Here is a 13,905-nt window from a genome sequence, read left to right as displayed (position 1 = left end):
CCTCAGTAAACTATGAAGGATGTGTCTGTGCAACATGATGTGCTACATACGACTGTGAGCAGACTAATACTGGCAAGTGGGGTACAATATTATATAATTTCGCAACAATACTTTAACAGGAAAATGACTTTATTACAAAATGTTAACTTCTTTTTGCTCTTCTTGTTACAAAATAGTGTGTTCACATGTATGATGCTTTGTTAAAAAAATAAAATGATCTAGATAATCCTGGTATAAATATGAGATGCAAAGAATGTGCACAAGTAGACACACAATACTGTCATGGAGTCTCGAGCGGTTACTTGTTTAAGAAAAGCATGATTAAAAAAATTATTGCACGTAACCATGATCTTAGCATCATGTAACAGACAACAGTTAGGGTGAAGTATCTGCCACAGAGATTCATTAGATGAGCCGTTCCTGAGGACTACCTTGCAAATACAGTAGTGATTTCCCACAGGGGAGTTGTACTTAACTTAACATTTGCCTTCCTCCTGCTCCTCAGTGAAATAACATTTTCCTTGCATAGTCACTTAAAAATAGCTGTGTACATAAATGTGACTTCAGCTAATAACCATCGGCTACCTGCTGAGCGACTGTAAAGGAGCTAATGCAGATCATTGGCTAGTGCCTTGATGGTCTTCACACACAGTTAGGCAGAGCTCTCTTGGTGCAGAGGACAAGTCTTTGGCTCTGGCCCAGTCCAATGAAAAGCTGCCTCCCATGAGAATGTGCCTCGGTGGAACAACTGCACCGCACGCAGTTAATGTTAACAATGCAAGGCGGAGTAAGGGCAATGATGGCACCTCGGTTAGAGTAATAAAGCGACTTGAAAATATTAGCATATAGCACTCTAAAACATTATTTTCCCATTAGTGAACCTGGGATAAAGGACAAAAGTATCATGTCAGCTGAATACAATATCAAACTCTGTTATAGGATAACTATACTGCTCATAAGGGTAAAAGGAGGTTTGGCTCAGGTGCAAAAAATATTACTAATTTCTGCTTCATTCCCTCGTTTAAACAGAGGGGATGCATAATGTGGGACACCTCTGTAATCCTGGACGTGCTCCATCCTCTGTTTGTTTCAAGGCCTGTGTCAGTGTTTTCCTCTGGCTCTGCTCACAGCAATGTTTTGGATGTGCTTCCACAGCAGTGAAGGGTCTGACTCGTTATGTCTTATCAGAGACTCCAGCCCCTCTGCTTGGTCCAGGCTCTGCCAGTAATCCTGAGGCCATATTTGTAACCATCTGCGGACAGATATACAAACAGATTAGGCTCATCACAGGGGCTATTTTAATTAGACTGTTAAAATAGACTCGTGTCTCGCCCCTTGGGGACGTTGTTCTTCACATTAAAGTACAGGAAGTAAAAGGATTTCACACCTGGCGCTGTGAATAATTTAAGACAAACTCACCCATCATCTGCCGGTACGTCTTGGACATCTCCGTACCCCGGGCTGGGCAGGGGGCACCCCATGTGAGAGTTGTTGGCCATTCTAGGCTGAGGAGGGGGGTTCTTTGCAGGGGCTTTCCTGTGTGCACGTTCTGCTGCCAGTCGTGCATTCTCCCGGTCACACACGTAACATTCAAATCCATTCAGGTAGTTGGGTTTACTCATGTCATTAACCCCCCACTCGCGCGTCTCCAGGGCCGCCAGCAAACGAGCGTTAGTGATGTGCGTGGGGTTCTTGAACTCTAAATATTTTGCATATTCATCATCGTTCTCATCGAGGCGTTTGAGGAACTCGCCGAGAGCTTTCGGTGAGGGGAAGTTATCTATGATGATTACAGAGTGGTCGTTGGGCATCCAGTCTGCGACCACAGAGGAGCCTCGATAGACGGGCACGCAGCCCTGATGGAGAGGCCGCCACAGCTTCTCTGTCATGTAATCTGGACACAGGCCATTCTCCAGTGCCAGGTGAAACTTGTAGCGGGCAACAAAATTCATAAAGTTGGCCTCTTCTCCGGTGGCTGTGGATGTGTCCTCCAGATGTTCAGGTAGAGGTTTGTTGTTCAAGCATTTCCCGTAAGAGTCCACCTACAGAGAGGAAAATAATGAGAGAGAGATGGGGCCTTACTCAGGAAACATTTGGAGGATTATTAATGTGACTCTGGCACACGTTTAATGGTCTACATTTTTCATAAAACCGTGATTAGACATTTCTAATTGAACTCTCACATTTCATTTCCCAATGGGGATTCACAAACATCACACTGTGGGCTAGATTTACAAAACATTTACAGAGGTGATACTGCTGTTGCATGCCTAAAGATGAATGACTTTGACCTAATGACCTGTGTGTACAAGTATGTGCAAGTGGAAATGAGGAGGACTCCAAGCCACAGAATTTCTGTGCATGAGAGTCAAATGATGTTTATCATAAAGAATGGATATAGTGGGGTTTAAAATGGAGGAGACGACTGACAACTATTCAAAACCCTGCAGGAAAGCATTCTGTTACTTGTTCAGAAAAGGAGTCGAGGCAAATTTAAAAAGGAGAACAAATGTCAAAGGACGGGAGAGAAATGAATAACACATCAACACATTACTCTTAGTACTATTCCTTCTTTTGAAAATGAAAACTAGAATTACCACCTTGCAGTTGTATGCCTCCGCAAACAAGTCGAGTCACACTTACAGCTAACATTCATGTCTGTCCAGACTCATATGTAGCCATGACAGAAGACATTATCACATTATCACAGTGTACCATTTTTTTCCTATTACATACACTGCCTGTTTTTATGCTTGTGCTTGTTTGAGACAAATAAAAATCAAATCAAATCAAATCACACACATCTTCACCCCGGCAGCACAGAAGATCTGCACAACCAGCACAGTTTCGAGATGGACACCCAAGATCAGTGTCACAAATTTGGTATCTGACCAAAAGCCTCACCTGAATAATGGCCAGAGAAGTGTTTTTTTTTGCAAAACATGATGTCACAGTGAAGATGACGTTTGACCTTTTGGACATAAATGTCATCACTTCATCATTTTATCTGGTTTGACATTTGTGTGAAACTTTGTCATAATTAGTGTACAAATTCTTGACTTTATGCCCAGAAATATGTTTGTGAGGTCGCAGTGACCTTTGACCACCAGTTTCTAATCAGTTCATCCTTGAGTCCATGTGGATGTTTGTGCCAAATTGGAAGAAATTCCCTCAAGACATCCTTAAGATATCGTGTTAACAAGAATGGGATGGTTGAACGTATGGACGGACGGACAACCCGAGAACATAACGCCTCAGAGGCATAAAAGGAATATCCTCAAAACTAGGAGATGTGCCTACCAACATCTTCAGTTTATTCTATATACAGCACTGCTACAGTAAGTGGATTGTAGAACTATGATTCTTCCTCAGTTGCAATAACTGGAAAATTGCAGCTCACTATGCACATGACTTGTATATCGGAGTCTTTTTAAACCACACCGGGTTGCACCAGCTATGTGTAAGTTCTCTTCTTAGTTAGAGTGTTAAGTTGACACGAGAGGCATAATAACTACTATTTTACTACCTGCAACATAACCTTACTAGTTTGGATGTGACATCATAACTAAGGCAAGCAGCCAATCAAGGATCAAAGATAGAGTTCCATCGTCAGCTGCAACATTTAATCGATTAATCCATTAACTGATGAGTTGTCAACTATTCAATGTTCAACTTCAAGTGCCAACTAATTTGATAATCAAATAGTCAGTTTGATTAACTTATTAAGAAAAAAAATCAGATTCCAGCTTCTACCCTGGGGGCATGTGTATCTATTTAGTTGTTACTTAAAGTTATGCTGTAACTTATCTCCGTGGTGACACTGCTTTTATTTTAAGTAATGCATAAATCACAACGTAGTAATAATTTACATTATAACTAGGCCAAGTTTGAACTTACACACAGCTGGTGAGACAGGCTGCAGGTAGTAAACTGGATGCATCTCTGTAATCATGGCCCAAAAAAAGAAAATCTCTGTACTGTACCTGAATGTACTTCATGAGCTCCTGGACATATCTGTTTCTGTCTGACGGTACATCACAGTGAGACTGCATGTACAGCACAGGAGCCAGGCCCTCTCTCCTGAGCCGGTTCTTCTCCTCCAGGGACACGCCCACAGGCCTCAGCAAGTAATCCAGAGAGGGCAGCCACTGCAGGGTTAGGGGATAGTCTGACTCCCTGCGAAACGTGGCTGTGTAGTTGAACAGCCTGATTCCCGGTCCATGGGAGAGGACGTAGTTATTCATGGGTGACTCTTCATGGAACAGTGCCCAGGTCTGGTGGCGGAGACGAGGGAGCGGAGCCTCATATGCCCGAAAGTCTGTTCCATAAAAGATGATGGATGCTGTCCGCTTGTACAGCTGCACCTTTCAAGATCAAACTCAAGATTACTGGCAGAACAACTTCAGGTGATGATTATTATTAATGTGTGCATGTGTCTTCCCTCTGCCTAAGCCAAGAGTGTCACTAAAAGGCTTTATGAGGTTACATATCTCTGGTACCTTGCGATTGCTTGTGACCAGGCAGGAGGATGTGGCACAGTCGATGCGCTCGGTGTCACCGGGGAAATGTGGGAACAGTCCTGCGCTCCACCAGAGGAGGATGGGCAGCTCCTTGTTGCTGCGGCGGTCTCTGTTGCCAGGTCCTCTGTATGAACTGATGGAGGCAAACTCCATCTCTGACAGAGCACTCTGGGGCAGAAAGGCTCCTCGGTCCACTGCATCCAGGGCCTCCAGGGGAAGTTGGTCATCTGGAAAGGAGGCAAAGGAGACCCAGACCCAGCACAGGACACCAAACAGCCCCAGACACGCACAGGGCACCAGCCTGCCCCTACCCGCCATCTGCAAGGTTGAGTAGAACAGGAAAGACATTTCAGAGACTTGCAAAACTCGGATACAAGTAGGTCACCATTCAAAGGGACAAATCAGTGCACTTTCTTATCTGTCTAGTGTCTGGCTCCTAACCCTGTTCTGGACCTAATAACCCAAGTGAGAGTGTTGTAGATGCAGTAACTTCTCCTCACAGCTAACTTTGCTGAACAAACATTAGCAATTACCTCTAACATTTCAGTCATACCGTTACGTGTCAGTGGTTTGTGAGCATGCACTTACACCGACACATTTACAGTTTCCTACCTTCACCACTGCAGCAAACACATGAAGAGGCGTTTATCTCGATTCTTCGAAGCAAAATTACTCAGCTATTCTTCGTTTAGTTGTTTTAAATGAGCGGTGATGCAGTCTGTTAACACACAGCCAACAGGACAGCGCAGAGGGAATAAAAACAGCTGGATTCTTCTTCTACGGTTCTGCTGTTCTTCTTCTCTGAGTCTCACACTAACACAGGCTGCACACCGCCACCTACAGCTCCGGAGGGTATACTGCGCCATTAGACGTCTGTGACCACTGCAACAGTATTTATTTTGTCGCAAAATACTGCAAAAACTGAGTGTAATCACATGATGACAAATATTTCATACAGAAAAAATAATTGAAATATTGTCTCCTATACCAATTCAAAACAGTAACAGTATACTAATTGATGTAGTGGAGGGTATACGCAGGTATACAGAGTATACCCTCACATTTTTCTGGTTGTTTACAGTGTCCCCACATATCAACCAAAAAGGCATTGGAATATATTCACTTCAATTCAGTTTTATTCATAAAGCCCATATTACAAATCACATACGACATCCAATATAGGATACAGAATAGAATATAAAGGAGAGTAACCTGTCTACCTAGTAAAACACCAACGTCATCAACTGTCTCTACACTAACTGCTATTCAAGTCATATCAGCAGAAGTAAATAAATAAAGCCTCTTACAAAAACATTATCCATCTCATTCCTACATTTGCTTTTTATATTAACTCCATTAACTCACTGCTTTGACTATTATCTCTGTTCATTGCACAAATTTGCTATATAGTGATAAATACTTTGCACATTCTGCACAAAACTGTACAGCGTTCTCATTTTAAACCAGCTCTACTGTATATATTTGTGGTTTTAATGAATTTCTAAAGTATCTTTTTAATATCTTTATTGTAATGTCTCTATTCTATATTTCTGTTCTTTGCCTTTAGGTTTATTTCCTCTTAATAAGTGTATTGTATGTTTAATGCATGCATCAAAGACCAAAGCAAAATCCTTGTTTGTGAAAATTTACTTGGTAATAAACCTTATTCTGATCATGTTTCAACCAAATAATACAAATGGTATTGCTTTTCAAATGAATGATAGCTATTCTGCTATGTTGCTTAAAATAAAAACTAAAAAATGTTGTATTACAGGTGGAATACTAACTACTAAATACTACTAATACTTGTGCCTTTGTTTTTTTCAAATCTCTAAAAGAGACAGTTGATCAATATATGCTTTAAACACAGGTGGTAACTACAAACAATTTGGGGCCCTAAAAAAGGAATTATTTTTATTTTGCCATTGCTTCTTTACCGTAATTGAACCCCGTTTTGCCACAAGAAGTCATAAGTATTGATTATGGCTATTTTTAAACAAATGTTTAGAGAAGTTGATGCATGCTATATAGAAGTTACTTGAATATTCCTGCTTGCTGCAATGCTGCAAAGTAAGTGTAGGTCTGCTAGCTGTCAGTTAAATGTCTGTAATGGAGTAAAAAGTACAATAATTCCCTTTGACATGAAGTGTGGTAAGAGAGTATAGCACCTTTCCCCCCAGTAAGCTCAACTGAGAAGCATTTTTTAAAGTAGCATTTTTTAAGTAGCGCTTGTTGCTTGCAAAGCTATGCTCTCATAGCTTCCCCAACACTGTGAGCCTCTGTGTGTGTTATACCTTATATGATGTATGATATCACTGGATTGTTCATACAACTGCATCAACGTTTAAGTAGAACTGATCTACTTTATGTACTGTTCGTTTAATCTAACAATACATCATTTATAAATTCAAGGGATGTTTTGTACATGAAATCTTTATCTGCAAAGAAACTACAGGTTTAACAGCTGTCACTTAAATGTATGTAAAGGACTAAAAGGTGTAATATTTCCCGTTGACACAACAGAAGTATAAAGTACCTCAGAATCACTTGTATACCATGATGACACAGTGAGACTTTGTTATGGACAGTGAACCTCACAGGCTTTAGGACCTCTGTTTGTCTGACCGGTGTGCACGTGCAGCCGCTACATGGGCGCGCGCACGTCACGACACTCAATCTCAGTCAGATGTAGGGGAGGAGGGCAGAGCACGCAATATCAGCTATTAGGAGCAGGGTGAGTGAAAATACATGTTTGTTATATTTACATTAGATGCATTAAATTACAGGCACGTGACCTCGCTGCAACATGTGTTGTTTGTTTGCTTTTATAAACAGTTTGAGTCGCCTGCGCGCGGAGGCTAACGGTTAGCCTGGTAGGATGTCAACAAGCCGCTACACTAGCCGGCTAGCTTGTTAGTTGGCTGGGAGGCTGCTAAGCTTGTAAGCCGCTGCACAGGATGACTGTGTTATTGTTTGTTGCCTCGTGGTTTTAAAGGTCTGTTACCTGTTTCGGTTCCTACTTCACTTCTGCTCGGAAACACCTGGTGCACAGTTTCGCAGAGACCATCGACCAGACAGTTTCATCAGAGTTGTAGCCTCCAGTCACTGTTGACAACAAGCTGGTTCATGTTTGTGGTCTGCGCAGGTGCAGTGGTCGTCTCCGGTGTCAGCTCATGATCCTGACTCGCCCCTCTTGCTGTGGCCTAAGACTCCTACATATGTTATAAGAGTACTGTGTTTAGTTCGGCAGGATAAGGCTCGTGTCCTGTGCTATGGCTGGCAAGTACAGTACATGTTAGTATTGTGCAGTAAACAAGGCTGTGGTCATCCAACCCAGCTTCAACCTAAGACCTTTGGCAGACCTCTCGGTCCTTCACCCCTGTCATTGTGTCCCTGACACTAGTCAACCATTACACATCTCTCTTTCATTTGTTGTCAGTAAGGTTCACTTGAGGTTGAATACAAATTGCTGGTACAGCAGTCTTCTCCCCTAGTTATCTACACTGAATCATCAACTAAGTCAAGCCCACAGTCTGGTTGCTTGTTCAGAATATGTTGTTTCCATGGCCAAGGAAAGTTTAATCAATATTTGTGATCATGAGCTACTCTCTCTCAAAGCCAGAAACCAGAGAAGTCAGTCTCAAACTTGTGATGGGTATAAAGTCTGGACCTTCTCCACCGACAATGCATGGGAGCCACAGACTGTTTGTTTTCTATTTCAAACCAAAATGAGCGTCATGCTATTCTAGTGTTCTCAGATCTGAAACAGAAAATGTCTCAATTCCCCTGAGTACTCTGTGTCATCTGTAACAGTGGTTCCCAACTAGAGCGTTGTGGTCTAAAAGTGGGTCCACATGTCTGAATGGACTGCAGGTGACTCTGAAATGTGTTGAGTTTGTAAAAATCACAATTTATTTTTAAGTGCAGTGAATTTCTTGTGCAGAGCTTTTATTTTGAAGTGCTGTTTCCTGCTATAGAGAGAGAGACAACAAAGCATCTCGACAACATAGCCAAACGCACATATGATGCTGAATGAACTAATGACTAAGGTGAAATTTGAACCCTGGGGCTGGGCCAGTTGGGAACCACTGATCTATAACATCTATCACCAGTCACTGTCTATGGAGCAGCTCCAGACTTTATACCTTACGACATCACAAACTTGAGTTGTAGCACTCTAGTTTTTGGATTTGGGAGAAAGATGTTCATGTTCTTTAATGCTTTTGGACTGTCTTAGATCATAGGAATAATGAATTAATTTTGAAAATAGGCATAGTTCCTTCCCCTTAAAAGTTTTCGGAGAATCCAGTATGTGTCATTTCCTATTTCTCAAGAGCAGTGTTAGTAACTAGTTAACTACATGTAGTTCAGTTACTAGTTTAAATACATTTTGCAGTAGTTGGATGGGAAACATTTAAATCTTAGTAGCTTTTCAGAAGCTAACCAATTTGGGTCATGTAGTTTATGTTGTGTAGTAAAAACTACATATTCATAGTATTCTGGCGCTGTTTTGGCATACAATGAGGCACAGTGCCACAGCTATAATTTGATGACAGTCACTTGCAACTGGACTAAAATAACCTCCAGTTTGCAACCAAGATGTCTTCAGTGGAGTGCTATGATTTTTGTCTGGCATATGCCTTATTTCACCCCAACAGTTGTTCCCTTTCCTCTCCTTAAAACGTCATTGGGCTGCCTAGGTGAAAAAGGGCCTGCCCTCGTCCCAAAATCAAACACACCAACACTTTACTCAGTGTCAGTTCAGTTGTACTGTAACGATATGAGAGCCCAGACTAAGATTGTGGTCATTTCCCATGATGTAGTTTGAATGAAGTTAACTACTTTTTCAGACTAGTTTTTCTTTTAAAAAGCTAAAATATTTTGAGAGTAGTCAAGATGTAGTTTAAGTACTTCTCATTGTGAAGTAACAAGTTGTTTGTGAAACTACAGTTTTAATTTAGTTTCCCCAACACTGGCCAAAAGTGATTTGCTTCTCCCTTTGATTGTGTACCATCTGTCTTTGTGTTTCTTCCTCTTTCTAGGTTAAATTGACCCTGGTCTTCCACCTGGTGTGGGGGCCTTGCTGGGTGGGAGGAAAACATGATGAGCGGGAAAAGCCTGCTCCTGAAGGTGATCCTGCTGGGGGACGGTGGAGTGGGCAAGTCCTCCCTAATGAACCGCTATGTCACAGACCGCTTCGACTCCCAGTCCTTCCACACCATTGGCGTGGAGTTCCTCAACCGGGACCTGGAGGTGGACGGGCGTCTGGTAACCCTTCAGATCTGGGACACAGCAGGCCAGGAGCGCTTCAAATCCCTGCGCACACCTTTCTACCGAGGCGCCGACTGCTGCCTGCTCACATTTGCTGTGAACGACCTGCAGAGCTTTCAAAACCTCGGCTGCTGGAAGAAGGAGTTCATGTATTACTCAGACGTTAAAGACCCTGAGCGGTTCCCTTTTGTGGTGCTCGGCAATAAGGTAGACATGGAGCAGAGGGAGGTTGGGGAGGACGAAGCGCGGGCGTGGTGTGAAGAGAACGGCTGCTGCCCTTACTTCGAGACCAGCGCGAAGGATGACACTAATGTCACGGCTGCATTCGAGGCAGCTGTCAGAGAGGTTCTTGCTGCTGAGGACCAGATTGACCATGCGCTACTGAGTAGTACTATCGATCTCCACGGCAACCGCAAAACCTCTCGTGCGTCTTGCTGCTGATCGGTCAGGTGTACATCCACCTTGTCTTAATCTCTCTGGCTGAAACTCACCTATTGCAGTTTAAGAGCCAGTGAGATACTGTTTATGGTACACATACTGTAGGTACAAGGTACTGAGTACAGTACCCCCTAAAGATAGTTTGGATAAGATACAGCTGCTCTGAGGAGTGCCCTGTCAGGGATTCATCTGGTGTCTAGATTGTTGAATTATTGCTCTAACCAAGGTACAGGCACACTGTAACAGGCACACTGTAACAGGCACACTCATCCTTTGTACTCTGTCTGCTTTCAGTAGTGTTGCACAAAAACGTTTTTATCCAGCTTCAGCTTTGTCTGCCTATGCAGGAGTCACATCAGATAGTGCTTTCAGAGCATTTATTTTAATTAAAGTGATTAAAATGTTAGTTACCACAGTCGACGAGAGAATACACCAGTCCTCCCTTGAAGAGCACACTCTACCTTTGGCACAGCAACATCCAGTCAGTCTTGTGACTTATCAACAGCCTGTCCACGAGCTGACTTTCCTGGGTTTGAGAGGGACTTTGAAATACAACATCCCATTTTCTCGTTATCAGATCTCTCAGCAGAAGTGGGGAGCTAATGTATTTTCCGGACACAGACAATGTCTGTGAGTGACAGTGTTCCCAATCCAGGCAGATTTTATGCATGAGAACTCCCAACATCAGTATAATGACCAATGTGATATGAGGTACGAGGACCTTAAATGATTGCTGCACTCAAAAGGAAGATGACCTTGTTTGTCTTCAACGGGAAGGGAACTGTAAGCTTTAATTTTGCAGCTCTGACTGTAAGCATCAGGTATGAGCTATCGTGGTGCCCTTATTCATTTCAGTGCTATGTGTTTTACCACTGCGAGTGTGTAGCTGGAGGTGTCAGGTGTAGGAGTTAGTCACTATCAGATCATTTTTTATTTCCCATGATTTATGCACATGGGCCTGTTTACTAAGATTCAGAGTTTCTCGAAGTTGAAAAATAATACCGCTTTTGCTGCTGTTGTTGATAAACTGCTGTTTATTTTTCTGTGAAGCACATTTCCATCCTCTGACGTTTTTTTAACAGACATTGTGTGATATTCTTTTCGATCAAGGGCTGATTTGCGTCTGTTTCCTGATGTGTAGAGGTTCTAATTATCAGAATTAATAATAATTTTCACAATTTCGGCATGTTTGTAAACCGTGTGCCTGTTGTGTTGATTGCGAGGCAGGGCGTAACATTCCTGTCCTCAAGCTTTGCCTATTCTGACAGTCTCCTGTGCTTTACTGACACATTCACCCTGTGCTGTCTGTCTGGTCATTCTAGCTGAATGTCAAATAGCCTGAGCACAAGGATAAGGCCATAGCTGCGTGCATTGTGCATCACCTCTCCTGTCCATTTTTACAGTATTGAGTGAAACACGCGACTGAGTTTTCGGACAACTTAACGTTTACTTGTTTTCAGCTTGGTGGTACTTTTATGTTAATGTTCTCACATACAGACTTCCTTTGGTTTTACTGCTGTCGACGAGAGGGCAATGCTACAAACTTAGTTTAACACGGTCTGAATTCACTCTCAGTGTTGTTTTTGATTGCTGCTGGAATAGCATTTTATGTTGCATATGTTTTCATCAAGTCACCACGGTTGTTCTTATTATACTGCATGTTTTCATACCTTTTTCTGTTATGTTGAAGGTCTTGTGTATTCTCTCAGCTTGAGATTTGCCTTTCAAGTCGTACGTTGCATCATTTTTCCGTGTGTATGCAGACTAATGGTGAGGAGCTTCACTGTGAAAGTGAGCCGAATCCAGTCAGGTACAGTCATATTTACTTACATGGCTCTTTGGTTTTAATGTAGGCTTATGATAAACAGAGTGTACATATGATTACTGTAAAGGTGCGTTGAGTACTAGTACTCACAGCAGTACGAGAGGAACTTTATTAACTGTGAACTGGGTGGGGCATTTTAATGAAATCAAGCTTGTAGCCTACATTAATTCAAAGCAAAAAATGAGGGCTGTTAGCTTATCATTTGTCAGTGTTAATACTTTGTCTCTTTACCATTTCAGTTTTATCCCGTTCAGATAATGTAGCCTACCACAGTGTTTACCTGAATTCTAACTTACCTGAGAGTCAGTGGGTACTTATAAGCTGGTAGCAAAACCCTACAATATGTTTATCTCACGTCCTATTTCACTGCAACCCTGTCTTATGTCAGTATTTTTTTAATGTTCCTGTAATATTTATGAATGTAAAAACTTATTTCTTTGGGCTGTCCATATTAATGGCTTATGTAAATTGCAAAGGGCATTCATTTTATAATAATGTACGAAATGACACTGAACGTCTGTCTCACCCTCAGTGCTCAGCCCGTGAGTGTGATTTAAGCTGTGTGAAAGTCAGACTGTTCATCTTGATTATGTGTTGATTTTAATGGACAACTTCCCCGACTTCCCTTTTTGCACTACGGAGGATAAGACTTGGTTGTGCCAACATGCTGGCAAAGCGGCGAATACTCTCCAGTGCTTGGCTACGAATAAAACATGCAACATACCAAATGGAGACACTATCTTGTCTGTTGTTTGTGCGCTTGTGCCTTGAAAATCCATGAAAGGATGTTGGTTTTAAAAATGACTTTAAAGTTTGGAAACAAAAACTATTTTTTAAAACTAAAATAGGTCACTCAAATTAATCAGTATACCTCAGCTTTCTACCTTTCAGCAAATTTTAAGGCTGCAACTAATAATTATTTTCATTGTTGATTAATATGTTGATCCGTTTCTCATTTAATTCATTAGTTGTGGTGTATGAAATGTCAGAAAATGGTGAAAAATGTTGACCAGTGTTTCCCAAAGCCCAAGGGGACATCCTCAAATGTCTTGTTTTCTCAACAACCTAAAGTTAATTCAGTTAACTGTCACAGAGCAGTAAAAAAAACCCTGAAAATATTCACATTTAAAACACTAGATTAATTAATAAATTGGCAATTAATTTCATAGCTGGCAAACTCATAGATTAATTATGCACCTCTAAGTCATTTCACACTCAGGAAAAAGCCTCAATATTTGCACTAATAAACAGCAGAGTTAAAATGAAGCATTACCACGTGTTTCTCGGCAAAATCATGAGTAAAACACAGGTCTTGAATTTTGATCTCAAAACGCACCTTGTTTGAATTTCATCACACAAGACCTTGAATGTCATTGAATGGCCAAGTATGTGTGAGAACCCGAGAGACAGTGAACACTGTTTATTTCCTCTTCATTAAAAAGGATATCAGGCATGCACCGCATGCTGTGAAATTAAAAAAAATCATCATGTCTGCCTTTCAAACTAAATCTCTGACTTTCGGAAATAAACAGAAATTATAGATTCTATAGACATTTGTCAAATGCAGACGTTATAGTGCTTTAGATGTGAACACAAAACAGCCTATAGCTTAATTTAAACAAAAATAATGACGCAAATCAGCTGAACTGATGCTATCACTTCACAAAACGGCACAATTTTGACGACCAGCTCAATTGTGATGGCCGTCATGAAAAGCTCCTGCAGCAAAACCAGAGGCGCTGTCAGGAGATGTCAGATGCGTTCGCAGGGTACGGAGAGCACAGTGGCCCCCCTCTGTCCCTCTGCAACCTCCCAAACAGGTCATAGCCTCTCCTCTCCTCTTTAGCCCTG

General features: G+C 41.8%; 2 protein-coding genes across 4 annotated transcripts; one reads left to right on the top strand and one right to left on the bottom strand.

The window, feature by feature from the left end:
* Nucleotides 1-108: 108 nt before the first annotated feature.
* fut11 (fucosyltransferase 11 (alpha (1,3) fucosyltransferase)) lies at nucleotides 109-8,240 on the bottom strand. 3 transcript variants are annotated; one of them, XM_050041550.1, is made up of 5 exons: nucleotides 7,525-8,240; nucleotides 4,500-4,838; nucleotides 3,984-4,364; nucleotides 1,420-2,042; nucleotides 109-1,252 (listed from the first exon to the last, which is right to left on the bottom strand). In XM_050041550.1, the coding sequence occupies exons 2-5, from the start codon at nucleotides 4,836-4,838 to the stop codon at nucleotides 1,102-1,104; spliced, it is 1,494 nt and encodes a 497-aa protein (XP_049897507.1). In that variant the 5' UTR covers nucleotides 7,525-8,240; the 3' UTR covers nucleotides 109-1,101. The 3 variants fall into 3 exon arrangements, with proteins under 3 accessions (XP_049897507.1, XP_049897508.1, XP_049897506.1); XM_050041551.1 differs by lacking the exon at nucleotides 7,525-8,240 and adding an exon at nucleotides 5,133-5,306 and having other exon boundaries at nucleotides 3,984-4,358; XM_050041549.1 differs by lacking the exon at nucleotides 7,525-8,240 and adding an exon at nucleotides 5,133-5,303.
* rab9b (RAB9B, member RAS oncogene family) lies at nucleotides 7,153-12,786 on the top strand. Its single transcript, XM_050041553.1, has 2 exons — nucleotides 7,153-7,254; nucleotides 9,563-12,786. The coding sequence occupies exon 2, from the start codon at nucleotides 9,621-9,623 to the stop codon at nucleotides 10,230-10,232; it is 612 nt and encodes a 203-aa protein (XP_049897510.1). The 5' UTR covers nucleotides 7,153-7,254; nucleotides 9,563-9,620; the 3' UTR covers nucleotides 10,233-12,786.
* The last annotated feature ends 1,119 nt before the right edge of the window (nucleotides 12,787-13,905 follow it).

Source organism: Epinephelus moara, chromosome 4, assembly GCF_006386435.1.
Source record: "Epinephelus moara isolate mb chromosome 4, YSFRI_EMoa_1.0, whole genome shotgun sequence".
NCBI lineage: Eukaryota > Metazoa > Chordata > Actinopteri > Perciformes > Serranidae > Epinephelus > Epinephelus moara.
The sequence above is the reverse complement of the archived record's forward strand: the minus strand, read 5'-3'. Positions and strand labels throughout refer to the sequence as shown.